General features: G+C 45.9%; 1 protein-coding gene across 2 annotated transcripts in view; it reads left to right on the top strand.

Annotated features, from left to right (window-relative positions):
- Positions 1–27,032, top strand: part of LOC306791530 (RNA-binding motif, single-stranded-interacting protein 3) — a 176,708-nt gene that overhangs the window by 49,258 nt on the left and 100,418 nt on the right. For both annotated transcript variants that reach the window (XM_079288305.1, XM_079288304.1), the window contains exons 3-4: positions 198–256; positions 17,136–17,227. In XM_079288305.1, coding sequence (XP_079144431.1) covers positions 198–256; positions 17,136–17,227 — 151 coding nt within the window. The remainder of the gene's footprint in view (positions 1–197; positions 257–17,135; positions 17,228–27,032) is intronic.

The following is a 27,032-nucleotide window of genomic DNA, read 5'->3' as shown; positions in this document are numbered from 1 at the left end:
ATGGCTGTTGACATTTGTGCGCCTTTGCAAATTGCCAGTTGCAACTAAATGGCACGGCGTATGTAAAATAAGACATCTACTTAAACCGCGGGACGGCACTCTTAGTGGACTGCCCCCCCCCCCCCCCCCCCCACACACCCCCACAGGCAAAGGTGTGCAGGTCAAAACCACTCAACTTCATTTCTCTGTCTTTACAGGTATGGAAAAATAGTGTCAACCAAGGCCATCCTGGATAAAAACACCAACCAGTGCAAAGGTAAGTCATTACTTTGTCCGTCTTGTCCGCGCTTCTTTTAGTGCGCCAGCCATCACTCTTAAGAGCATGTCTTGTCACGGCGAACAGCACTTCGAGCCCTAAATTTAGACATCAGCCGAGGAAGCCTTGCGCCGTAAATCAGTGATTTAGCGAGTATGCTGGCTCAACGCTGCAGGAAGGCTTCGGGTAAACAACACGCTCTTAGACGTCCCCTCCCTGTCTCCTCTTCTATTTCCTGTGGAAGACCCATCATTTTGTGTGTTTTTTGGTCAAAGGTACATTCACAGTGAATGGTGCGCACATGCAGCGATGACATTAGCGTTCTCGTTCTGAACCTGTTTCTTGTGCACACGCTTGAACGTCCGCGCATACTCAACCAATTAGAGGGCTAACGAGGTAGCTGGGATTTTATTAACCGTTTACTGTCGTTGTCACACGCACCTGCTCGGGGTCTCGGCTCCAGCTTCACTTCAGCCACCGGCCTCGCATTGGCTGTAAATACATTTCACCAACTTAATGATAGAACATATTTCAATGGAAAATCTAACCTCATCCATCATATACAATACAACAGAACACCATTCCACCTGGTCATCCCTTACGATGTTTCTGCAAACGTGACACCACCCATTCTATTAATATTGAAATATGTATAGTATATATACCGGTGTATATATATATTTTTTTTTTGTGTATTTTTTTGTGTATTGTTTTCTTTTCTGTTTTGTTTTTCTTGCCGGACAACCAATTGAAACCCACGTACATGCATACATGAACATCCATATGCACACATACTTACCTGTTTTTCATTTTTTTTTTTTTTGGTTTGGTTTTTTTAATTATTATTATTATATATATATATATATTTTTGTTTTCCTCCATCTAGAAAGGCTCAAGGACATTCTCACACGCACACACGCACACATACACACACACTGACTATATGATATTTGCTGGCTTTTATCCCACTGTTCTTGTCATCCTCTTGTTGTTAGTCTCCTCTTGTCTCCTGTCTTTCAATAACAAAAATTTAAAAATAAAAATAAAAATACATTTCACCAGCTTTTTTCTTTTTATGACCAATCAGTCGGGAATGATCAAGACCAGTCTTCAGTGAAGAAAGAGGGAGAGAGAGAACGAAGCGATAGCGAGATGAGAAAAAAAAAAAAAAGATTAGTGTGCTACTTGCCCCGAGGTGTCCGGCAGCACTGTTTAAGAGCTATTGAAGTTCCATCAATACTTTTAATTGCTTTTTGTGGTTTCCCGGCTCTGAAGTGTGGCCTTTCAAGGTGAAGCTGCCTTCTTAACCCTGCTCCACACCTGAGTTTATCCTGCCAGGCATGCTCAGGGTCAAAATGCTGAGGAAAATAACCTCTAGCCTGTTAGAGGATAGAGAGAGAGAGAAAAGGTTGATTCTCTTGACTGGTCTTTTTCTTTGCGAGTCCTACGGGCTATGAAAGACGAGACTGGATGCATGTTAGTATGAAGGATGTATCTGCAGGTCGAAGGACACAGCACAAAAGAAAACTATGTAGAGGAAGGTTCGACTTCTCTAGTCGGTCTCTAAACGCTTCTGTGACACCGAACACAATCTCTCTGGTTTAGTCGCTAAAACTGTGTTTGAGTCGTGTGCTTGTTAAGCCTGTCGTAGCAGAAACACATCCACAGAACTGTTCTTGCTACAGCTGCTCTGCTAACGTGCTAACAGACACACGCAGGCGGTGCTGCTGCTGCTCAGAGTTTAATAATCTCGTAGCGGTCGCTGGGTCCTCCAGAATCTCCGGCTCTCTGCCTTGGAGCCACGTCTGAGACGGCGTTGACTGAAAGTGTGCACATGTACAGATGAACGGTTGAATGTGTAGATTTTCGGACATGTAAGGGGCATCTTACAGGTAGGTTTGCATCCCCAGGCGTTTGCTCGGTGGAGATCTCAGTCGGTCTGGTATCGCGTGACTACGGTGAGGTTAACCGCTTCCAATTTCTGCGATGAAAGAAATGCACTGTGCTCGCTCCCAGGTTATGCCTTTGACTTGAGTTAAAAATCAGCTCGGCTTAGCACTGTGTGGTGTGGGACACAATGTTTCCCATAAGTCATCCTCCTGGAATGCAGCGCTGCAGAGAGGCCAAAAAGCAAACAGAAGCAGACGTATTTTATGACGGGAAAGGATGGTCCTGCTCTGCATTCAGCGAGAGGAGGAGGTGTCTACAAAGAGTGTGAGGAGAAGGACTGAGTAACCTTGAAGAGAACAATACAGTCCTTTACAATACAGTCGTTTGACGGGATGGTTGAAGGAGAAGCGAAACGGCGCGAAAACAACATTCCCGCGCCACATCGCTGCATCTCTCCCCCACACGTATCTCACTATCTCGTGAGAGGTGAGCCGGTATCAGAGCATTAACGATGCACGCAGCTGCATTGAAGCCCGGTGGGCTGGCGTGCGTCCGCGCTCCCGGTAATGAAGCGAAGATCGACACATCGCCCTGATGTAGTCACGCATTGTTTCCAGTCATTTGACCCCCGGCGACCCTGATACTTGTTTAAATGTCAGGGCGGCGGCTTCTCGCCGCCACGCCGCCGTCACACGGGCGAGCATCCCTCTCCTCCCGCTCCACCTCCTCGCCTCCCCCTTGTGTTATTTGCGTTTTGGTTCAGTTCAGTGAGCGCGCCGCCGTAAACAACGTGAGAGGAATGGGATAGAGAAGAGGTCAGGACCAGTCATCTCCGCCACAGAGAAAGATCGGCAATCAGCCCGCCGGAAAAAAAGAAGAGGGGATCATATCTTCTACTCGCTGTTTCTCTGCTTGATTGTCGAGGTTTTTAAACATCTAGATCCCATATGGAGGAAGTGCTGCTAGATGACTATATTTCAACATTGAGCAGGTGCAGCTTGAGGCAGATTTTACGGGATCTCCTTGTCATATTTCTTGGGAAAAGCTTTACAAAAGTGGTTTGATTATTGACATAAACTATAGAGCTAGTGAACAGGTTTACCAGTTAGATGCCACCACAGCCTGTTTACTTGAGCCTACAACTAAAATCGTTACATAGCGACTGCAGGGATTCGTATGTGTACACTCGTGTGCCCTCACACACACACTCTGCACCCACAGGCCTTTAACCATTCTGTTGCTAGGGCAACAGCTTTGGTCCAAGTTAACTTCCTGGCAGCTTCTGCATCAACAAACAACACAACGGGAAATACAAATGTTTCCAATGTTTATGCTGTCAAGTCCGAACAGGTCCTCGTGCTTTGTATGATATTATTTCACTTTACTTAAAGTTCGTGAATGTTAAATGCAGACGGCTGCCTTTCCACAGCAGCCGTTCTGCTGGTCGGGTCGATACAAAACGTCTATAAAAAGATGAAATCGAATGTGAGAGAGATGATGGGAAGGCGGACCGCTGATGATATGTGAGATGGAATAGTGAGTGTGGGAGTGTTGAAAAGCAGAAAAACAGTGATGACGCTCTCTGTACTTACAGGTCAGATGTTAGGGAAATGCGTATCTCAGTGTGCGCCTAAACATGAGCCAACACACGTATGGCGCGAACATGAACACACACACACGCTTTCTCCCCACTATACATCCATCTGTACGACGAGTGTGTTTGAAGTACCACGTCACAAAAAATAAAAAATAACGACACACCAAGACCATGTAATACACCTCTCCCACGCACTCGAACACAAAGGGCGCACAAAGACTGATCGTATCCCCCCCACCCCCAATCCGTCTGCCCGAGGTGTGTTGGGCTACTGCAGCAGCAGCAGTGGCCACGCAACAGATCCATCAATCCTCTTCCTAACATCACAGCATGTGTGCCTCCCTGTCTGCCTTCTCTGGCTGCTCTCCTCCACCACCGCACCACGCAGGCCTTTCAATAAGCCTCGCTATCTTCCCAGCGCTGACTCACTCCCTCGCTCCCTGCCTTACTCTATGTCTCTCACACACACACACACACACACACACAGGCTTCCAGGCACACACATTTGTACTTTTGCAAGGGTACACAACAGTGCCATACACACCGTGCATGCCCATAAATGCACGCGCACACATGCTTTGGATGTAGCCCAGCTCAGAGAGAAATGCTAACAGGAAGTTGAGAAAGGGCCTTAGGGCTGTCGAGCGCTGTGGGTAAGAGGAGGCATTCAGCTCTTCATCGCTCTCTGTTTTGCTGTCATTGCTCCTCTGCACTCTCACACCGCTCCTCCTTCCCCTGTTTTGTCTCTACTTTTCTCCCTCGATCTCATACACTGTGAGATCTATGCAACTCCCCCCCCCCACTGGGGCCGCTGCCTCTTAAACGTCAGCGGCTGCGTTTGAAATAAAGCGGGGCCGACCGAATGGAGACGTTTTTGTTTTTTCCTGCCAGAGCCCGGAGGCAGAGGAAATGACCTCAGCCCTCTGAAGGACCTCCGTTCCCCCCCCTCCGCCGCCGGGAGATAAGGCTGCATCGAGATTCACCGGCCTGACTGGCGCTCTGCCGCACTGACCGGTGGCAGATAGAGTCCCTCGAGGCCGTGTGTTTCGGCAGTTTGCTGTTGTCTTTCCTTTCTTCGCCCTGTAACACGCCATCCATTTTTGTACGAGGATGTTTAAAAAACTCACAAGGGCATTACATAATCTCGCATCTTGAAAGAATCACTGTCGCCTTTACTCCATTATGTGGGTGACTTGATGTGAAACAGGCCAACTTCCTATTTGGTACCAGCGAAGTCCAATCACGTTTGAAGTGTCTAAACAATTGGTTGCATACATTAAAGTGATAAAGTGTTTGGTTTAATAAAAATGTAGTTGTAATGAATTTACAGCAGAGCGTCTTTGCATGCTGTTCCTGAAAACTCTTTTGAATACTGAATCACTGTTTGCCGAGCTGGGCTGGCTGCAATTTAGCAGCCTGTCAGAAGCTTGACCATTACAATGCGAAGCATCCAACGCCCTTACCAGAGCATCAGCCTAATGGAGAAATATCGGCAATGTTACATTCTATAAAAACAGATTTATTGCTGCATCAGTGCCTGAGTGGAGTATTGCATGACTCCGAGCATAACGGCCGTTGATGAACGAGGTGACGCTCTCCAAAAAGACCTGTTTTTCATTGTCACGTCCATGTGTGTCTGTGTGTTTGGGTTGGGGTGGGAAAGAGGGGGAGGGAGTGGAGTGGGGGAGGCAGAGAGTGCTTTTTGCATCCGTTATTGGTTTCTCATTAGAGGGCTGAGATATAAACATTTGTCTATGTTGTACACGGTGCCGGCGCAATTAAGGATTGTCTTTGCCGCCCCCTCTGCCCTTTGAAAGTGAATTATGTGCAGATGAGAATCTCGACTGATATGTGGCCAACAGCGGACCTTTTCCAAATGCCTCAGATCCCTGAAAGCCCGTTCCAGAAAGAGGCGAGAGCGGCCGGCGGAGCGAGGGAGCGCGTGCCGTTTTCCTGCTTTGCATTGCGTATTAATGACTCTAATTAGCAATAGCTGAGGGATAATCACATCGATTTGGACAGATTCAGCATGCGGCGCCTCACTGGATAACACCCGCAGCCTTTGTTAGCATCACATGCACAAACAAACACACACAAAAAAAAAAATCACTTTTCTCTCCCCCCCCCCGCCGTTTCCATTCCAGTAAGTTCCAAGTTGGCTGTCCACCAAGTAGGCATCCGATTGGCCAAGTTTGTCGTAAATAGAAGCGGCCCGGGCCATAGGCGCTGCATTCCTTGAGCTCTGACCTTTTGCCCCCCACACACACACACCCCTCCACTTCCTGTGCTGTTCTTGGATGCAGCGCGGTCGTCGGCCGTACATGTGTGCGTATTCCGAGGGACTGCGTGTGTGCGGTGGAGGTCGCGGTGAGGTGAAACCCAGCGGCCGCAGAGTCACAGATCTAAATAGACCACGGTTTCCCGGGAACATTTTTTGCACACAGATTCGTTGCAGATTGGAGGAATTTGTTTTGTTTCTGAAGCGTTGTTGTTGACTCTCCGTCTTGTGGCTCCAAACAGAGACCGAAAATTCCGTCACGAACTTCGACAAAGTACAAGCAGACCCTTGGGGATTATCTGGTGCAGATGTTTGTTACCACCGAGGCCTCTTCTTCTCTCGTCATTGGAGAATTCTTTGGCTTGTTTGTTGACAAACTGCCTCAGAGGGCACTGGTGGAAGGTAAGGGGGGCGTACCTCAAGTCATCTCTCATCCTGGACCTAACCACGTGGATGGCGGGGGGGGGGGGAACTGCAGTGAGGGATTCGGCCGTCCACTGACCTGCCAAGGCCCCGGCCCCCGTGCACATCCCCTGACTAATGATCCCACCCTTGATTGGTTAAGGAAGGCATTAATCATAACTGCAATGAAGAGGAAGGCCAGCTCGGGGCGGCCAGGCCGTTCCTCATGAACGACTAACAGATGCAAAGGAAAGCGCCGCAGAGAGGGAACGGGAGACTCTATGTCTAGATTTCTACCTGGAGATTATCCTCATGCAACGAGGGCGCCGGATTTTCATCAATCCGGCTTTTGGCCGGATTGTTCAAATATTTACCCGTTCCTCTCGTCTCGCTGGTGGCGCGTTCAGGTACCCGACGTGATAACGTTGCTTATTACAACCTGCCGCTCAAAAGGGGGGTTAATGTGGTGGCGCACGAGACGGCACCCAGCACGAATACTAACGGTGCAAACCCAGCGGAATAGTCGGAATGATGGGAGTGCGGTTATTTTAAGACGCTCTGTAGGTGGAGTGAGACAGAAGTGTGGGAGAAAAAAGGACCGCACCTGCTCTTTGTGTCAAAACGTGCTTATACTGCTTGTGGCATTTTCACATCAACGGGTACCATAATGAGCAGCTATCCAGGGTTGTTTGACATTCTAACCTGAGTGTGTGTAGGTGTGTGTGTGTGTGTGTTCTTTGGTGGTTCTGTATAGCCACTCAGTGTTTTTCTTGCCCCCGGTCTCGTTTTAACAACCTCTTGACAAGTAATTCACACCGTTCTGGTCTCAAACCTCTCATGAGTGCTCTTCACGTGTTGCACCAAACACGTCGGCGTTTGCCATTAAGCTAGCGTGCTGATGGAGCCGAGCAGCGATGTTATCAACAGATCTTGAATGAAGACCATATCTGCACAGTTTAGGAGACGTCTTTTTTTTTCTGCTACTCTAAATCAGTGAATGTCAGCAATGAGGAGACATTCTCCCAACGTGTGACTGCTGTATATTTTGAATGCCTCTTCAGGTCGGTGAAGATAACCGTGTATTCCTAGAGGCTCGGTCTTCTGACACCATTTGTCTTGATGCCATGTTTTAGCACCACAGCGTGGATTTTAACATAATTATAGACCTCTTATAACACACATATTTTAAATGGCGCCTCGACTGTCATGCTGGATTTATAGCTGAGAATGTAGCTGAAGCCATATGGTGCTGTGCTATAGCCGAGTGTGAACGGATAGGAATTAATTAAGGAACAAAGGAAGGAGGGTAAAAAAAGGAAGAAAAATGATGACGAGGTAAATGAAGAAGAAAGGAAGGCTGAGACGGAAAAGAGATCATTATTGTGAACCCAGGTGTTAAAATACTTTAATATTCAACCTTTTGAAAATGTTAATCTAACATATTATTTCACATTTCATGTGTTACCAGAATTACTTCATGGTGACACTTACTGCAGGCTGATTTGCCAGTCAATATAAAGAACAGCAACACTATTTACTAAAAAGCATGTCACAGACATGAAACAAAGTCAAAATGTATTTTAAACTCAACACTTCCTGCTTCCATGTTCTAAATAAAAGCCTTCTAGCGTCTTTCTGTCGACAAAAATCCCTTCATTTGCTGCCACAAGGCTTTTATTTTGAAAGGTTTGCCGTACAGTATTGTGAAAAATGCGGTGATTTGCACAGCTCTATTAATTAATACAGTACCGGCTTTTAATTGTGGATTGTTATTTTTTTTACAGATGAGCACACGCTTCTAAACCGTTTTATGTCTAAAATAAACACACATGACATTTATTATGAAATCAAATGAAAAATTGTGGCCCGGGCGTCAGGGTCACATGAACAGTTTCATCCCTTACGTGCATCCAATCTCTCCCACAGCTGCAGGGGCATCGCTGCTGCACCCAACATCTGCACAGATATTGGATGAGGAATTAGTTGGTTTTTTTCGACCTCCTGTCCAGTTTGTCTTCGGCACAATGAGCTGCCAGTGGCCCCTTTGGCCGTGAGCCCTGGCTCTCTGCCCTCTGCAGATCCCGACTGCAGCTCTCTGACAAGGACACTCCTACACCTGCAGAGAAGATGACAAGAAATACAATACACCCAATGGGTCAGCTGCTTCAGCCCAAGACGAATGCTTTAGCTATAAATCCATGCTGCAGGGTTGATAAGTTAATTGCCTGTACCGCTATCTCCTCGCCTGTGTCTAATATGGAAGAGCCCTCTGTGAGAGTCATTTCACGACAGACAGTGTTGTCTCCAAGCGCGAGGCAGCCCGGATGGCGACACTGGCCCAGTAAAGGAGGGATCTTAATATTGAGTCGGTGCTCGAGCTGCAGTCCGCGGGTGCACGAGAGTGGTTTCATGCGTTTGTGCTTGCATGTTGTTGCTGATCTCCCTGATGTGTCTTTAGGTTCACGTGTGCACAAACGCTGTGTGGAGTGGAGCGGTTGCAGATTTTGTAGGATGTCACATATAGATGAGGTTGTGGTGTTATTGGTATTGTTTAGGGCTGCACAATTAATCGTAACAATGCCTAGTGCAATTATCAAATCGCTGGAGGTTCTTTGTTAAAGATAAGATAATCCTTTATTAGTCCCACAGCGGGGAAAGTTGCAGGATTTCAGCAGCAAAGTGGGCAGTGCAACAAGAGACATCAGCAGAAAACAAAACAAGTACAATAAACAGTCAAACAGTAAAGGTATGATCGTTATTGCTCCAGAGGAGTTTGTCCCCATGATCAGGCAGATTATTGGTCCACTCTCCTCTGCTGCCCATTGCAACCTGCGCAATCTTGGGATTTTCTTTGATCGCTCCATGTCGTTTGACCCTCATGTTAAGCAGCTGTCCAGGTCATGTTTCTTCCATCTAAGAAATATCAGGAAACTGAGATCTGTAGTATCAACACCTGAATTAGAGATGATCATACACACATTTATCGCTTCACGCATTGACGACTGCAACTCACTTTTCACATCACTCAGTGTATCTGCTCTCAACCGTCTGCAGGTCATCCAAAATGCTGCCGCCAGATTACTCACCAGGACAAATCGACGGTCTCACATCACCCCCGTACTCCGATCTCTCCACTGGCTTCCTGTAGCATCTCGGATACACTTTAACATTCTCACCATCACTTACAGAGCACTTCACGGTCAGGCTCCGGCTTATGTAGCTGATCTACTTCGCCCCTATTCACCCGCCCGCACTCTCAGGTCAAACGCTCTAGGTCTTCTGTCAGTCCCACGCACACGATTTAAGAGCCGTGGTGACCGAGCCTTTGAGGCAGTGGCCCCGAGGCTCTGGAATGCTCTGCCTGCAACTCTGCGCCTCGCAGATACTTTTAAAAACCAGCTCAAAACCCACCTGTTTAGGCTGGCGTTTGTGTAAAAGTAAACCCATGTCCTAGACCTGCTCTTAAAATATGTTTTACATTTTTATTTTATTTTTTATTTTATTTTTTTACTTTTCTCTGTGTAGATAATTTATTGACCCTAGGGTCACATTGTGTTTGTTATGCTTTTAAATGTCTGCTCTGTTAAGCACTTTGTGATACTATTGTCTGTGAAAAGCACTATATAAATAAAATTCATTCATTCATTCATAAATAAGTCAATCACAACAAAACAACAAAATCTATAAATACAATATAATCAGAGAGTGGTTGGATATGAATACACATACAGTATGAGGTAGAAAATATGAAGGGTTTATATTGCACATACGTACATTGCATTGATATTGATATTGCACATGAAAGAATGAATGAATGAGTAAAAAAGGTAATAAAATAAACGTGTGTGTGTGCGTGTGTGTGTGTGTGTGTCTGTGTGTGTGTGTGTGTGTTTTGCAGATGTTTCTCATTGGGAGAACCTTCAACTGAAAGATAGATGTATGGTCTTGCCCTGTTTACTCACTTACCCTCACATACACACAGGCACAAACACACACACACACACACACACACACACACCAGAGTTTAGTGGAGGGTAGCCACAAAATGTAGCATCAGTCACCACTGGTGGTGCAGGATGAATGGACAGAGGAATGCAGTGCCAGCGAGGATGCTGTCCTCTGGGTTTGGAGTGTGACCACGGCGGTCTGGACTTGGCCGCATTTAGTCATGGATGCCATCTCGCTATTTATTCCCCCCCCCCCCCCCCCGTCGGTGTTTGCACAGCTCACCGCGGCCTCACACAAGCACCACCCGCCCCTCCTGCAGGGTGGGGAGGCAAACCCCCAAACTGACCAGAGACATCTATAAATGTGCAAGCGGTAACATATTTTTACAGCTTCTCTTCTTTCATGTACGGAGGTTTCTTTTTGAATTGTTTCTGTGAGGTCAAAACTTTCTTTCCCTTAATGACCACAGAGACCAATTATTTTATTTCACATAACAAATATTTGTATTATTTGTTCACCTTTTATGAGATGATTAATCAATTCGTCTAAATTAGTCCAGAAAAATACAGAACATTTCACTCTCTTAATTGTCATCAATTAATTGATCATCAACCATTTCATTGATCAAGTAATTATTCATCATTCAAGTCATTCATCACGGAAAAAATCTAATATTTGCTTTTCGAGTGTCACAAATGTGAGAATTGTGTGCTTTACTCTGTTGTAGATCATTGTAAACTGAATATATTTGGGTTTTGGAATGTTTATTATATTATATACATTTATTATAAAGTCCATTTCAATCACCGTGGGCTCTTTTTTCACTCATTTCTGACGGTTTATGAACTGAATTATTAAAACGATCAACAAATGAACGGTTAGCTGCAGCCCTAAACGTCTCACTTGAGAAGTGGGAGCCGCTGAATATCTGGCTTTTTTTTCCTTGATTAATGACTCCATTCTGAAAAATAATGATCAATCAATTTACATTTCATCAACAAATGTATGAGTTGACTGATCATTTCAGCGCCACATGCTCCTGCACACACAGAATTGACTCGCAGGAATCCAAAGTCACATGTTGGCGAGGTTTTAACAATGAATGTACTGTAGGATGGAACGTGATGCGGCGCCATGAATCATAAGAATCATATTACAGGCATTGTTATGCATATTTGTCCATGGTGCGGCGCATCTATCTCCTCCATTAACCATAATTACTTTTATACATGCAAACCACGAATTAAGATTGGTGTAACCGCGGTGATTAATCTCCCATGTGCGGCAGCAGCTTCAGTCCTCTTGATGACTCACAAGGACGTAAACAATTACACTGTTTGCCCCGTTCGCCATTGTAATGCTCCGTGACTTGCCGTTGATTCATTATTCATACTTAGGGCATTATTATTCCATTGTATGCTGTGCAAAATGGGATCATTAGCGCTGAATATTAGAATGTGAAAAATGGAAAAATATTGGGGGAAATTGGTGGTGGATGTAGTGGCTAGGAAACCCCAAACAATCCCGACTATTAGCAGATAAAAAATGGTAATTTCCCCAGAAGTAATTAGGATTAGCATAATTTGACGGCGCATGAATGATGCGTGGATGATTGATACGTCGATACACGCACTGTAATGAGTCCCTTATCTCCGCTCTCCACGCAATACTTTTGTGCTGAGCGTAGCCCGAGGTGACATCATCTATACTGTAGTCCTACACCTCCGTTAGCGAGCGCCCTGCCTCACACACACACACACACACGTGCGAGCACAGTCAGTGGGCCCGCAGTAGAGTAGCAGCAGTGGTAGCATAGCACCATCCATAGTAACTGATTGAAGATGGTCCTTTTATCTTGACAGGCTCCCTGTTGAAGCCAGACCAGGAAATATGATATGGCAGCTCATGTTCTCTTTATTCCTCTCAGAGAGACAGTCTGTGTGTCTGTACATACACCGTGTGTGTGTGTGTGTGTGTGTGTATATGTAGGCTCAAGTCACCGTGTGCGTGCGCACATTAGTGTGCAGCTGCACACCATTATCAGCGGCCACGTATGCAGTCAGTCACTTCGAGCCGCTTTTAAGTGACAGCTATCGATTGGATGTTTGTGTTGTTGCAGAGGCTTCAAAGCAACACCTTGCCCTCTGCATCCCACTTAAGATGGGAAGCCGCATTGTGAATACAGTAGGAGGACAGCATGTACTTGCTTCCAGGAAAAACACTCCTCTGTGTGTGTGTGTGTGTGTGTGTGTGTGTGTGTGAGTGCGGGTGTTGTTCAAAAAACGTGTGAGATGTGATGTCTTCAATGGAGTGTAGCGTTTCTCCACCCCCCGCTTCTTCTTCACAACTCAATAGGCTGTTTCTTCTGCTCAATGACAAACCAAACAACATAAATACAGTAGCGGCACCTGCAAACACACACACACACACACACACACACACACACACACACGTAGACACAGTACCTGGTAATTCTGTACACACTGGATAAATCAAGACACCTTCAGCTAATCCAAAACTTTAAACCAACAGCGACTGGAGCTGCAGCCAATCAAAAGACTTCACATTCAATTACAAGAGCCACTATGTCTCAAACCATATATGGATATTTAAATTTTACATACAGGCTTTTGCTTGTATATGTTAATGATATACAGAAGTATGAAGTATATTTCAAATAGATGTATCGCAAAAATGATACATGCGCTCTAGCTGATGTCATAAACAACTTTATCGAGATATCCAATACGTAGAGGTACATTACAGAAAACCCTTGAAGTCATAATCAATATTCAATCTGTGAGGTGACGGTGGATCCAATAGGGTTCCGTCCTTGAAAGCAAAACATCCAAATCACCTCTTCTTCGGGGGATTCACAGCTTTTCAATCCTGGCAAAATCCAACAGAAAGAGCTGCTGCTGGATGATTCATGTTTTTGCTTCTGTATTCAGCGATATGAGGTTTCAGTGAGTTTCTTTCCTGACTGCAGGCAACGCTGCTAAAGTAGTTTGAGCTGGCACTAGAAGAGAAGGTAAATATGAGAGTACCAGCTCTCTGAGCTTTTTAACTCCTTTATATAGTCAAAATAACTCACATTTTCCAAATGACTGGGTAATCACAGTGATACTACAGTTATAACTGTGCTTCAAAGTTGTACTGAAGTTAATAAATGTTTGTTGTTGTTTGTTGAGACCGGTCTATGCAGAATACACTTGGTCCAACTGGTAATGACCAAAAAGCATTGAAGTCATATTTATTCTGCAGTGACAGAGGTGACACAAGCCAGCTAAGCTAGCTGGTGTCCAATATCCCAGTGGAATGCACACTTAACAGCACAGTGGCTCCTCCCAGACAGTGACTATTAATGGGACTTGTGTCTTAAGTTGCTAACGGTACATAACCAAAAACAAAGGTAAAAAAATCAAACCCAATCCTGAATCTGAACATATCTGAAGCGTGTAAACCTGCACTTTGCTGTTTAAACTGTGAGGATGAGCCACTTAACGTCTATGGTCTGTCACAAGTATCGAAGCAGAGGAGCTCACACACACACACACACAGAAAGATTCAGAATGTCCCATAACCTCCACAGCCATTCTGTCTGATAAAAGCACAAAGAGACTCACGCTGTCTCCACGTCTCTCAATGATTATGTTTTATTTCAACAAAACAAGCCTTTAACACGTTTGCCCCGTGGCTGCGGATCAAACATGCCACATTATACAATCATTATGCGTATATACTTCTGCTACAGTAACTGCACAGGGGAAGAGCAAACTGGAACTGTTACTGGAGGCAGCTCTACAGCCGAGTGTCGAGCCAGCCCTCCTCGCTGCGTTCAGCTGACTCCAGATCGCTTCCCTCACGCTGCCTTTCTTTTGAACCCGTCCGTTCTCTCTCGCGCTCTCTTTCTCCCTGCCTCCCCCTCACCTCTTCATCCATTCAGAGCTGTCTGAATGTAGGTCAGCCTTCTCTAAAATCCTCATCCTGCTCAACGTTTGATAAGTGCACTCCAGGTGGTAGTGGGGTGAATATTAAATTTGTAATTGGGGGGGGGGGGGGTCCCAGGTATATTCAGATTATTAGAGAGAACCAGCCGTCACCCAGAGGTCTGCGGCAACGATCGGGGAGGTTCTCTTGATGTGATTTTAATATGTTCTTAGATCTGCAGAGAATCATTTGTCTGTTTTGTTTAAAGGGTTAGTTCACCCAAATTACAAACATGTGGAGCCATGCAGGTAGTTTATTTTTTTACCCATGAAAGATCCATCTCTGGGTTTTCTGCCTCCATCTCGGTGGAACTGAGGTGAAAGGCGTTTTTTTGTTTTTTGCGGTGCTCACAGCGTTGAATTGCATTTAAAAGATTCAACAGCAACATGTCTGTGCCGCCTCGCTGTAAACAGAGAAACACGGACATGTGACAAATGAAAGGGACAACCCTGAACATAAAATGGGTTCCATACGAGAGGGGTCCGTGAACAACAATGATGTGAGTAAAATGCTAAAGCCTTCACGGTCACCAGATCTCACTCTCACTGACAAACCTCAGCAGTCTGGGAGGACGGTGGCCGGAAAACATTCCTCTGCTGACTGACAGAAATGTACTGGACGAAAATTGATTTCAAGTCGGCTCCGTGATGAGTTTACGGAAAGACAACGGTGTTGTTTCCATGTATGGATTGATAGATTGTGTTCAGCGTATGCCTAATGTGGAACAAAGTGCTGTGCGAAACAGTCGGTCTTACTCAAATGCTGCAGACAGTAGGTTTAGAGAAACGAGTGACAAAAACTCTTCAAGAAAACACGAGCCACATGGATTGCCCTTGACATGGCGCTCCTCACCACCGCCATCATCATCCAAAACACCAAAAAGGGGAATTTATTTTGGCCTGTATATTTTGGTTCCTCCAGTAGAGTTCAGTCTGTGCCGAGGCACATTTTGCGGTAGCCCAAAATCGAACAAAGACACTTGATGTGATGATGATAGTTTGTACAAAGCGTGGTGGATGGATTATCCACGCTTTCAGTTTCACCAAAGCCAAAATTCAATTCACCTCAGTTGTATTTTGGAGGAAATCTCAAAAATCTCAAAAAACCTGGCCAAAGGAAACCCACGAACTGATCTGCATGGTTAGATGAGGCAAGAATAGACCGGTCTCTTATTTGATTGACGGCGACCCTCCGAATTAAAATGCCTTTTTTTAATAATCTCTGATGTGAGTTAAGTTTTGCTTTCTTGAAATACTGTATTAAATAAATGTATTGAATTTAATATGATATTAAATGAGCTGCTTTCTATGTTTATTCATGGGATATAATAGTTGAACATACTGTCGACCTGGTGTCTCCTGTAAGAAGTAATACATTTGTGTGTGACAGCCGCCTCCATTTGAATGGTTTCGCTCTCGCTCTTCATATTTCCACAATTAAAGAGCCGCCCCTCCCAGCCCCACTCTAACAGCTGGCCGTTAATCAGTCCTTGCACTTGATTTCTCTTCCACCACAGGTTATCATTTTCACATTGCTCCACACTCCTTCGCCGCCAACCGACAGGAAAATGACCCCACAGACACACACACACACACACACACACACACACCGACAATGTCTGAAAAAGTGAGATGTTCTTTTTTTGTGAGAAAAAAAACACGCAGGGTGAGAAAGTGAGTTGTTAACGTGCACGCGTGTGCTCATCGCGCAATCGTCTGTGACATGATGGGGTAACCACAGCAGCCAGCCTCCCCCCGCCCCCTGCCTCACACCCATTATCCTTTTCTAATTACACTTTCCCTCTGAAACAGTGGATCATAGGGCACCCATTGACTGCTTTTAATCCGCCACCAAATTTTAATTAACACAGACGTGACCCCCCCCCCCCCCCCCCCTGTCTCCGATACATCCCGGAGAACGTCGGGATCACAATAACTCATAAATCACAGCCGCAGATTTCATTCCCTTCCGCTTTCCTCCGGTGATGGGTGATGGATTTCCAGATGGGGGCCGGTGGCTGGTAATGTCGGGGGGGGGGGGCGTTGAGAGAGAGTGTTTTAGAGACCGGAGAGGGACAAAGACGGTAGCTGGACAGAAAGGCTCCGTTTGAGAAAGATGAGTGTTTATGTGTACGTAAGAGAGACGGCAGCATCTCTGGTGCACGCTGTCGACCTTTAATAGATTTGCTACCGAGGAGAGGATTACGCAGGATGTGAAATGAGGCTGTGCTAAATACGCCGGTGTTGAGGAACACGATGTGGGCCGGCCAACGTCACAGCCTCAGAAGATCAAAAGGCTGAACGAGTATGAAGATGAGCACATGCGTGCATTGTCCCTTTAATCACGGACTTCTCCGAACATGCGTACGAGTTGTCATTCAACTACAAGTAAGAACAGCGATGGCCTGTGTTCTTGATTCTCACGCTACTCGGCGTGCGTGTGTTTTTGTTTGCGTATGTGTGTGTGTGTGTGTGTGTGTGTGGAGGTGGAGGTGGGCAGGGTGCCGGGGTTTGTTATTACTAACTCGCTCATCCATGCTACTAATTAAGATGCATAGCATCCCCCTATGAACGTCAGTGTCACGAATTATCAAACAATGTAGTGCTCACCAGATATGAGAACTGGCAGCCTCTGTAGTCATGTTACCAACCTATTACTGCTACAATTACCAAGTGCCTGTCAGTCTCCTTGTTAGTCATCCGCCTTCATTTCGTCTCTACTAATGCCTGACTTTCTCTCTCTCTCTCCCTCCCTCCCTTCTTTTCTCTCTCCAGGCTATGGCTTTGTGGATTTTGACAGCCCAGCTGCAGCACAGAAGGCCGTGTCGTCTCTCAAAGCCACTGGGGTGCAGGCCCAAATGGCCAAGGTAAGGAGTGTTTAAAAACAACTTAGCGCCGCCACTTCCCCTTGCATTATCATTAGCACTTTTTTTGCGCGTCTCGCTCCCTCCGGGGATTTAATACTGTGCACTTACCACGCTTCATAGACTTTGATGGATCGGAAAGCTCCCCAAAACTGGTTTTGTCCATAAACACACTTTTATAGAAAGTCATTTTCCCCATAGCTTTGCTGTTTAATGACTAACTGGCTCACTCTAATACAAGAAGGCTCTTAAATGTGGGCTTATAAGTGCGTTTGTATGGCGATATGACAAGCTGGGAGGCGACTGTGGTGCCTGTGGGGTCTGTTTTATCTTACCGGCACTCTGTGACGGGGCAAAGCTGCAGTCTCCCACAATCCAGCATGGAGACTTTGTCCTGCACATGCGGGTCCCTCGTTTCAAGCGGCCCTGTGGACTTGGTCATCTGCGGGAGCATGTGCGTCCGTGGCATCCTTCCACGGCAAACGGACTCGGGTGCCAGCATGTGAGCTGGCCCGGCTGTAGCTGAAGATTGACCAGCCGCTCGTCCCGTGTTGCGCAGTGTTATTAGCCCGCTAAAGTGGAAGCAGATGAGACGAGCTGTTTCAGTTGGACAGAGAGGGCCCCAGTGAGTTGCACGGAGCCGGGTTGACAGACATAGACGCATATGGAGAGGTGTGGCTTTGAGTAAGAACACACGGGCCGGGGTTGTGTGCTTATTCACCCTTGAAGCTCAGGATCTTGCGGATATTAAGATTGGGATTTATTGTTGAGTGTTGCGTATTTGGCTGTCCCCAAAAGAAGATCAGTTATATTATAAATGTATGTCGACCCTCGGCCCAGGCTAGCGGCCGTCCTTTCCGCATCTGTCTTTTCTAAATCGTTCATTCCCCTGCTGCTGTAGAGAGACTCATCACAGACTTTAAGCGCAGCGGGGCTCTCTCTCCGGACATCTATGATAGACGAGCCCACATGGCTAAACCGGGCTATTTCTGTACCAGCCCGGGATTTGCTGCTGTCAGAATATTTGAATAGGTGAGCAAAATGTCAGTAGCATAAAAGCAATGAATATGCTGATGACTATGAGTGATTTTATCAGCATTTGATCTGATCCAGAACAACCCCCCCCCCCCACGACCCGCCCCCCTCCTTGAAGCCAAAGAAGCCCCGACGAGATGGAGCGCGGCGATGGCGCCAGCGCAGATGACAGAATTGATGATAACGATGAAGGTGGCAATTATTTTGATGAAATGGGATGAGATCTGACAGGAGGAGATGATATGCCGAGCGGTGCTCAGGTGTGCCATTTCTCAAATGCACCATTTGGCCGTTTCCTCTCTCCAACAGTGTCCTTCTTCCAATATTTATAAGAGGCCAGCCTCTCAGAATACAGATAAGACGCCCGTGCTCTTTGCCCGCTTTATTTTCACACCCCTACTTTGCATCGCTCCCCTTTTTCTCAGTCAATATGTTCATGAGAGAGGTCTGGCGTCCCAACTCTAAAGAGCTGACCTTTTTAAGGATGTTTGTTTGCATAGGTGTGCATGTGTGGGCACATTCACGAAATCATTTCCTATTAGCATTTCTGTATAATAGTTCGTTTTTTTTGTGATGATCCATTGTTCTGTTCACACAAATAGAAAGGCCAGCATTCTGTGCCGGAGCTCTGTGCTTTTGTCACACTTGTGAGAGACATTAAGGAGTAGTTTGCTTTTATGGACTCCCTCTCCGTCTCTGTGATGTCTCTTTACCAGGTATCACTCCCATCACCCTATCGGGTCCTCTACCTTGCCCCATCTCCGTTCTCTCCAACCCCTCATCGCCGTTTCCTCTTCACATTCGTAAAAACACATTTGTATTCCCATCTACCGTGTGTTCCCCTGCCAGATATGCAGCGAGTGCAATTTATTCCCATCAATAATTAACAGCATGGCCGTCTTTGTGTCTGCCTACCTGCCAAGGTGTCTCCGACACCCTCCTCTCCGTCATGGCGGAGCCGCGTTCCCCTGGCGGGGGCCGGATGAAAAGCCCAGGTGCGCTTCGGGGAAGGTGTAAATCGCAAAGACGATTGCCAACACCACAGACGACTTCCACAATAAGAGCATTCAGCCTCGTTCGCTCACTCCCACAGCTCCATTTTGTCACATATATCTCTCCACAACAAAGTAATAAACGAATAGCAAGTCGGCGCCAGAGGCTTTGCGCTCATTAAATAAAACCGTCACGGTAATCAAGTTGCACCTTTTTTTTCCCAGCCTTGACGCCATTAAAACGCTTTTATTAAGGTGCCTTATTTTAAGCACAGCTGCATAGGAGGCATGAAGAGAGAAACCGAGGCGAAGAGGGAAGCGTCACTTGATTTCCTCTTCTTCCTCCGATGTAACACCCTGCTGTCTCTCTCCTCTTACTCCCCTTGGAATTTGAAATACCAAGGCAGCAGAGATGAAACATTGCCTTCCTTTTGTCTTGCCCTCCCCCGGGGACGGTGACAGCGAGAGGGAGGAGAGGAGCCATAATTAAGATACCTAAAGGACACTTCCCCCCTGCACCTCCCTTCCTGTCACTCACCTCTACACAAGTCACAGATAAGAGCACTTAGCATAGCTGTGTGTGTGTGTGAGTGCAAGTTTGTGCGTGTGTGTGTGTGTGCGTGTGTGTGTGTGTGTGTGTGCGTGTGTGTGTGTGTGTGTGTGTGTGCGTGTTAGGTCATGTTACCTCTCCTACAAAGTGACATTCCCTTCAAACTAAACTGCACTCTCGATTATGTTTGGAGGGAATTATATCATTTGTTAAATATTCTCTCCCAGGTTACGGTCGTAGTTAAAAGGTTAATGTTGTAAATAAAATTAAAACATTAATAGAACATTAATAGTTTAGTTTGTCATTTTGGGTGATTTGTTCATTGATGCCACTCTCTTGCATATAGAGCCAGGAGGTGATTAGCCTAGCTTAGCATTAAGACTGGATGCTAGAATATTCAACGAACAAGAGTTTGTAAGTGTTTATTAGATGCTTGTTTGGTGTATTTGGAGAACCAGGCTACCAGTTTATACCTCTTTCTGGTCTTTATAATAGGTCAAGACATCAGTGTATCTAAAAACCATAACACAAAAACGTTTGTGAGAGAGAGAGAGAGAGAGAGAGAGAGAGAGAGAGAGAGAGAGAGAGAGAGAGAGAGAGAGAGAGAGAGAGAGAGAGAGAGAGAGAGAGAGAGAGAGAGAGAGAGAGAGAGAGAGAGAGAGATTGAGTATAGGCACACATTTGCCTCCTCACACTGTGGTCTCCCTTCTCCATGACACTTTGTTCAGGTAGCTTTCCCGAACTGTGGTAACTGACACGTGGAGCAGACAGAATGATAACAGGTAAACGCCGCTTCGCCGATGCAAACCTGTCAACCACCGCCCTCACTCTCCGCAGGCTGCCATTTTCCCCTTGAGCCAATCAGACTGAATTATGGGAAGGGCGCCCTCGATTGTGGTGTCTGTGTCGGAGAGGTAATTCCGCCTGACAGCTGCTTGCTTTCAGACAACAGCCAGTCTTTATGGAAATCATCCCTCCCTTTTCTCGCTGCAGTCGGCTTTCTGCTGATAACAGCCCGGATGAAAACAAAGCTGTCCTTTTCTACTTTTCTTTCTTTTTTTTTACTCTCTCTCTCGTTCTCTGTGTGGAGAGCCAAGAATTTGCAAAACAACTCTGTAACATCATATGGATTCTGACAATGTGCTTTGATGTTACACACGTTATAATATAAGCATGAAGCTGACATTTGCTGTCTTTGGATCGGACCAGAAACTCTGTGATGCTCGTGAAGATGCATGTGATTTACCTTCAAAGCTAAAATCCCCTTTTGTTTCCTTCCACTGTATTTATTTTATTATTTTCTTCTGGAAGAAAAAAAGAAAATCATAAAATTAGCAAATTTCACGGCTTCCAAATGTCACACAAAGACGGTGCTTTTTGTCATTTGACTATGATATTGATTTTGGAGAGTTTTTTTCCCCGATGCCTTGATTTGAAGCAGCGGTGGCTCAGTGCGGTGTGCCTCCTGGTTCCAATGGCCAATATTTATACGGTTCACAGAAGCTACAGGCAGACAGGAAGGCGCTGCTTGCCCTTCACTTCCCATTACAGCGGGGAGATTATGCTAAAAGCGTCATTAAAGTGCCTCCATGAAGTGAATCCCAAATGTTTACGATAACACAGCGCTCGCACCGGCCCATCAACCAGTAGTCACCAGCGGATGCTTCAGACGGTTTAACGGTGTGGAGCGAACCGGAGTGTTCGGTCCTCTCATTTAGTCTCGCTATCTTTCACTTGCTCCGTCTCCCCGGCCTGCCTTCTCCTTCCTCTCTGCCGGGGAAGATTTCCTGTCAATATTACATTTATATTCATGCGAGAAGCACGGATCCCCCTCTGGGTGGTCTGCAGTCAGCAGTCTCCTTATTATGCTTTAAAGGTGACTCCTCTGACGCCTCAGCTCCGCTCACACCCGGGACCCCACGGTGCGGCTCAACACAGGGTGACCTCTGGGCGATGATCAAAAGGGGATGGCTGACGGTGCCGTTACAGTTAAGCCCCCCCCCCCCGCCAGCATTGGTTTAATCTGGGGAGCACATAGGGGGAGATGCATTGTATCGTGAGTAGAGCGGGATAATTGGACAGACTTTCGGGGATACAGGTGCTCACTCAGCAGCATGACTCACCTCTCCGTTCGATGTTCGCCACCTTGAACGCCGTGCCATTTCCCCTCTGACATCCACCGTGGTGTTCGTTCTCGAAGCATATGGTGTCAGAGCGCAGTGCGGCGATCAGCACTCTCCCCCCCCCCCCCCGAAGCCGCCATCGACAAGGGCGTCCTCGTGATTATAGTCGCTCTCACGCAGCTCATTTCCCTCCGCACTGGAATACAGCACAGATGCTCGTCAGCACGTAGTGTGTTTGCGTCGCTCCGCTCGCACTCGTAGCTTCATGCGCTTTGCAATGGCGACAGCATAGTTTCGAGAGACTGTGTAGCATGAAGCTAATCATACTTTACCTACGTATAGGCATCCTGTTGATCCCCTATTCCCTTGGCTTGGCTTTCTTATGTTTTGTTTTCAATAAATCAGCAGATAAGTTTGTCAGTTTAAACAATTTTCCAGTTTAAGGATTGAGTTCACGCAGTTTTTTCAGTGTTGTTTCAACAGGCCTGAGACGCTATTATTTTGTCCCGCCCAGCATAAAGGTAGGCACATGGACACGATTGAAGGGAATGGTTGAAATATCTGCAGTGCAGTGCAGACGATCTCACTCATGGAAGGGAAAAAAAAGAAAAGATACAATCACTTGCCAATGTGTCATTTGGTAGCTGCGCCCCGGCTGAGCACACAGCCCCCCCCACCTTGCTCCTCCCGCAGAAGTGATAGTTTTGAAGGGCAAAGCCGGTGAGAGTGAGACGGACCATCTGATGAGCGCCGGCTCCCGAGCACCTCCGTTGGCTTCCGCTGTCTCCGCCGTCTAATTACGCTTCAATCATCCGCATGGGCTCTGCGTGCGGTAAATTATTTCGCCGAGCAGTGCGGAGACGTGCCGCCGAGCTGCGAGCATGAGAGGGAGTGAGAAACGGAGGCGAAGTAGAAATCAGTGAGAGCTGGAGTGGAAAAAAAAAGAAAAAAGATGGAAGCCAAAAAGGTTGGGGAAGAGTGTGAGAAAAATGAAGTTGAGAGGGAGACAAAGAGTGAAAGACACTGCAGAAACGGAGAGGGCTGCCAGCCTCAGACGGCCTGTACAGCAGGAGGCCGGGCAGCACGAATGAACAAAGTTACAAACTTATCACTGACGAGAAAGACAAAGGACAAGGATAACTGGCAACCGACAGCATCCGCATAGCGAATGCTGCTGCTGTGTGGAACTTACACAGATCGAGGAATCATGTGGGTATTATTGCAGTGTCTGCCGAACACTTACAGTCTGTCATTTGGCCCTTTTTCCTGCATGTGGTGTTATTGGTTTCCACTGTAGCAGCAAAAAAGGGATCTAATTAAAGTACAATTTAGAGCAGTTGTATTTATGTATGTGTGAATACTCTCTGTTCTGTTCCCAAAATGTTGCTCCAAAATAGCCTTGTGTCGAAATGGTAGTGTTGAAAGAGAACAGCGAAGGCCTGGACTCTCTGTAAATCCACCGCTGCCGTGCTTGCTTTGAAGCAAGCATATAAATGTGGCTCTGTAATGGCCACAGTGTGCAGTTATTAGAATGCCTTTGATGTGGCAACTGTGCCGACCTGCTCGCCGTCTCTGTGAATTGATCTGGCTCAATTAGCGGGGGCCCCGCGGGGGACGGCGTTCAAAAGGCCGCACTGACACGCAGGTGAAACGCTTTGCATTCAGTTACTCCCACACCCATCTCACTCACTATCTACTGGACGTGTGCTCTGTACGTGTGCGCCGTACACAATCGCCCTTCCTCTTTTCCCTGATTCAGCTGACCCATATCAATTTGTCTTCATCAGTCACGCCAATTAACTCTGGGATTAGATTCCTCACAGCCAGGCACCCCCGGCCCTCCCTCCCTCCATCCATCCCTCCATCCATGCGCACTTACCTCCGCTATACAGTGCTGTCACCGCGCACAGTACTGATGTTACAAACTCAACAGCCGCACCGGGCCTCTCAGCATTCGGGGCTACGAGAGCAGGCTGTCGATGTACATAAAGCGAGCGCACTGAGCACCTTTCTTTCAATGCATTTTATGTGTCAGAAATACTACTTCAAGGCTACTTACCTTCTATCCCCAGAGGAACTGTACTTTTTACCTTGAGTGCTGCTCATGAACCCTATTTGTTTTGTCAGCTCCTTTGTGCTGCGTTCGTATATCTGGCCTCGGAAAAACATAAAAAAAACACCTGCCTCATCCACCTTAACACTAAACAAGATGGTGCACCCATCGGTGACTGGAAAGCAGCAGGTGTATAGCTGGTGGCAGAGAGGACGAGACAACGGCACACCTCCTCTCACACACACACACACACACACACATATAGATGGTATAAAATAAACTGTAAATCATTAGATTACATGCAAAGATGTGGTATCACAAAGCATGTGCCATGTATGCGAATGCATGCATGAATGCAGCAGTGATGCATATTTTGACTCCTCTCTCTCTGCAAGCTTTCATGCAGAAATGACAATCAACATGCTTTTGCGTAGTTTTGTATTATTTTTACGATCCACTTTGCGACACCAAGGCCAAGATGCTTATTTTTTTCCTGATTCATTCATGTATTCATTTTAGTGATGTAAAACTGCCAGATTGGCAGATTTGAGGTCCTGAACAGGTAGAGCTTTAGTAGCAGGTTGCACACACTGCAGGAACACTTGGTGCACTGGCTGTGTTGGATCTTTTTTTATTCTCGTATATCAAAGATGTGTGTGTTCTGTGAATGATCTCTGACACGAGGGATGAAAAAATCCAAAATGTTGCGAAATATAATTTAAAAAAAGATGGCACTAACGTGAACAAAGATGGCAGACATTGAGAAATGCTTACAAAGAACAGAATTCAGTGGGACGAGATCGGATACTTTCTGGTATTTCACAAATTATCGGATGTTTCATTTTGAGCACGATGTGATGAAACTGAAGCATACAGGTCCTGTCCTTATTATATGCTTGTAAATCAAGTGTCGTGTCTTAATGCCACTTTGAAAACTACACATTTAAGGAACAAACTACATATTTGCAGCCGCAGTAATTTTTGACAGTGTGAACTATTTCTACATGCAGAGAGACTCAAAGTGACTAAATCACAGGGCCACGCATCTTTAATTCACCAGAAGATTTCATTTGATGAATGCAGCCTTTCTACCGCAGCGGCACAAGTCTGTACGCTAACTTTAAACCACTGCTCACATCCAGTCGCATGCTTGTGTGAGTCCACATTCGCACTGAGAGTCACTCCACATAGATCATGTTTAATGGTTGTGCTGGCTGCTGCAACATGCTGTATCAGTGCTCACACTCAGAGCTCTGCCAGACATAGCTGCACTTCGGCAGAGTGGCAAAGTGGGAGGTGCTGTTTTCCCAATTCTATGTTCCCGTTTCAGTCGTTTTTTGAGACGGTATCCTCGGTGTTACTCAACATAGAAACACGGGACTCTCGGTCGGATGATGTGGCGATCTCATAGGTTCATGTCAGGATCACCAGTTTGAATTATTTCAACTTTTTCCTGTGTTTTTCCGTAATATTTGGATGGCCGACAAGTTTAAACGAAAAAATACCCATGAGCCTCGGCCACCGTTGCCAGTGAGAAGAGGCCAGTCAGAGATATAGCAGCTATCTATATATCGATCGATATATCTATATATCGATAGATATATAGATATATCGATATATATATCTATATATCGATAGATATATCTATAGATCTATAGATCTATAGATCTATAGATATATCTATATATCGAGAGATATATAGATATATCTTGATATATAGATATATCTATCGATATATCTATATATCTATCGATATATAGATATATCTTGATATATAGATATATCTATCGATATATCTATATATCAAGATATATCTATATATCTATATGTCTATATATCTATAGATATATCTATAGATATATAGATATATCGATATATCTATATATATATATATATATATGTATCTATAGATATTACAGATAAACAGATAGCACAATGTACTTTTTTTGTATTACATGTATTTGTAAAAGAAAGTACAATGTAAGTACTTTTATTTCTGAGTATATCTACAACTAAAGTGTTTCCTAGCAATAAACACAAGGTGAAAGAATCGGATCCCAGCTAATATTCGAGATAGTTTCTCTTTTATTCACTTATTAGCCTTTTTCAGATGAAATACATATCAGTTCCTTCTCTTTTAGCCAGCTGTCCTCACATCATTAACTACCATTTTCCTTATTACCACTCCCCTCTCTTTCCCTCCATCCTCACCCTCCTTTCTCTAATGCACCCCATCGTCCTCTTCAGAGACTTCTACGGGCTTGCCATGTTCAATCACACCGACCGTTTCCATTTGCAGTGGCTTCAATCATATGCGAGTGGTCTGCAGCGAGTCCAGGCAGAGCAGATCAGATCAGGGCTCTGTCCTGCTGAGGGTTGATGGACCAGCTCTCTGACACCAACACAGTGCCTCTCTCTGCCTAATGAGGAAGAGCAAAGTCAGAGTATCTGTTCCCTTTTCATCCCTTTCATCTCACTGACACTGCTCCCGCGAGTCCCTGTGTGTGTGTGTGTGAGAGTGTGTGTGTGAGAGAGAGTGTGTGTGGGGACACGGCCGTGCAAGAGATAGATAAAGACGGCTAGAGATGGAAAGATGACAAAATATCAAACACCCTTGATGGTGCGAAATGTTTTTTTTAGGCTGTAATCCGACTTATATCTTTTATTGCATGTCAAAGAGATAACGAGAAGAAGAAAATGCTTTGTCGCTCTGCTGAGACACACAGGAGGGATCTCTGCCGGGTCTCAGAGGCCTAAAGGACCGCGGTCAGTGCAGTTTATCTCGGCTCAGAAAGGGGGCCTAGACCTCAGGACACACATATAGTGTATGTGCACACACACACACTGTGGAGGGGAGGATGCAGAGGAGAGGAGACACAAAGAGCTGAGCTGAAAGAGGGCTGGCGCGGAGGATGTTTTACCTGCGCAGTTCTTCCTCCAGGGTCTGGATGGAGTAAGAGATGGTCAGCAGTTCAGAGGGAGAAACTGAGAGGAGACGGGTGGATGTACGGCACACGGGCGTCTCGGCCCCCTCTGAGGTGATTTCACGTCATTG

The sequence above is a fragment of the Melanostigma gelatinosum genome (assembly GCF_949748355.1).
Source record: "Melanostigma gelatinosum genome assembly, chromosome: 17".
NCBI classification, from domain to species: domain Eukaryota; kingdom Metazoa; phylum Chordata; class Actinopteri; order Perciformes; family Zoarcidae; genus Melanostigma; species Melanostigma gelatinosum.
Note: the sequence above shows the minus strand (reverse complement) of the source record. Positions and strands in the feature narration are given on the sequence as shown.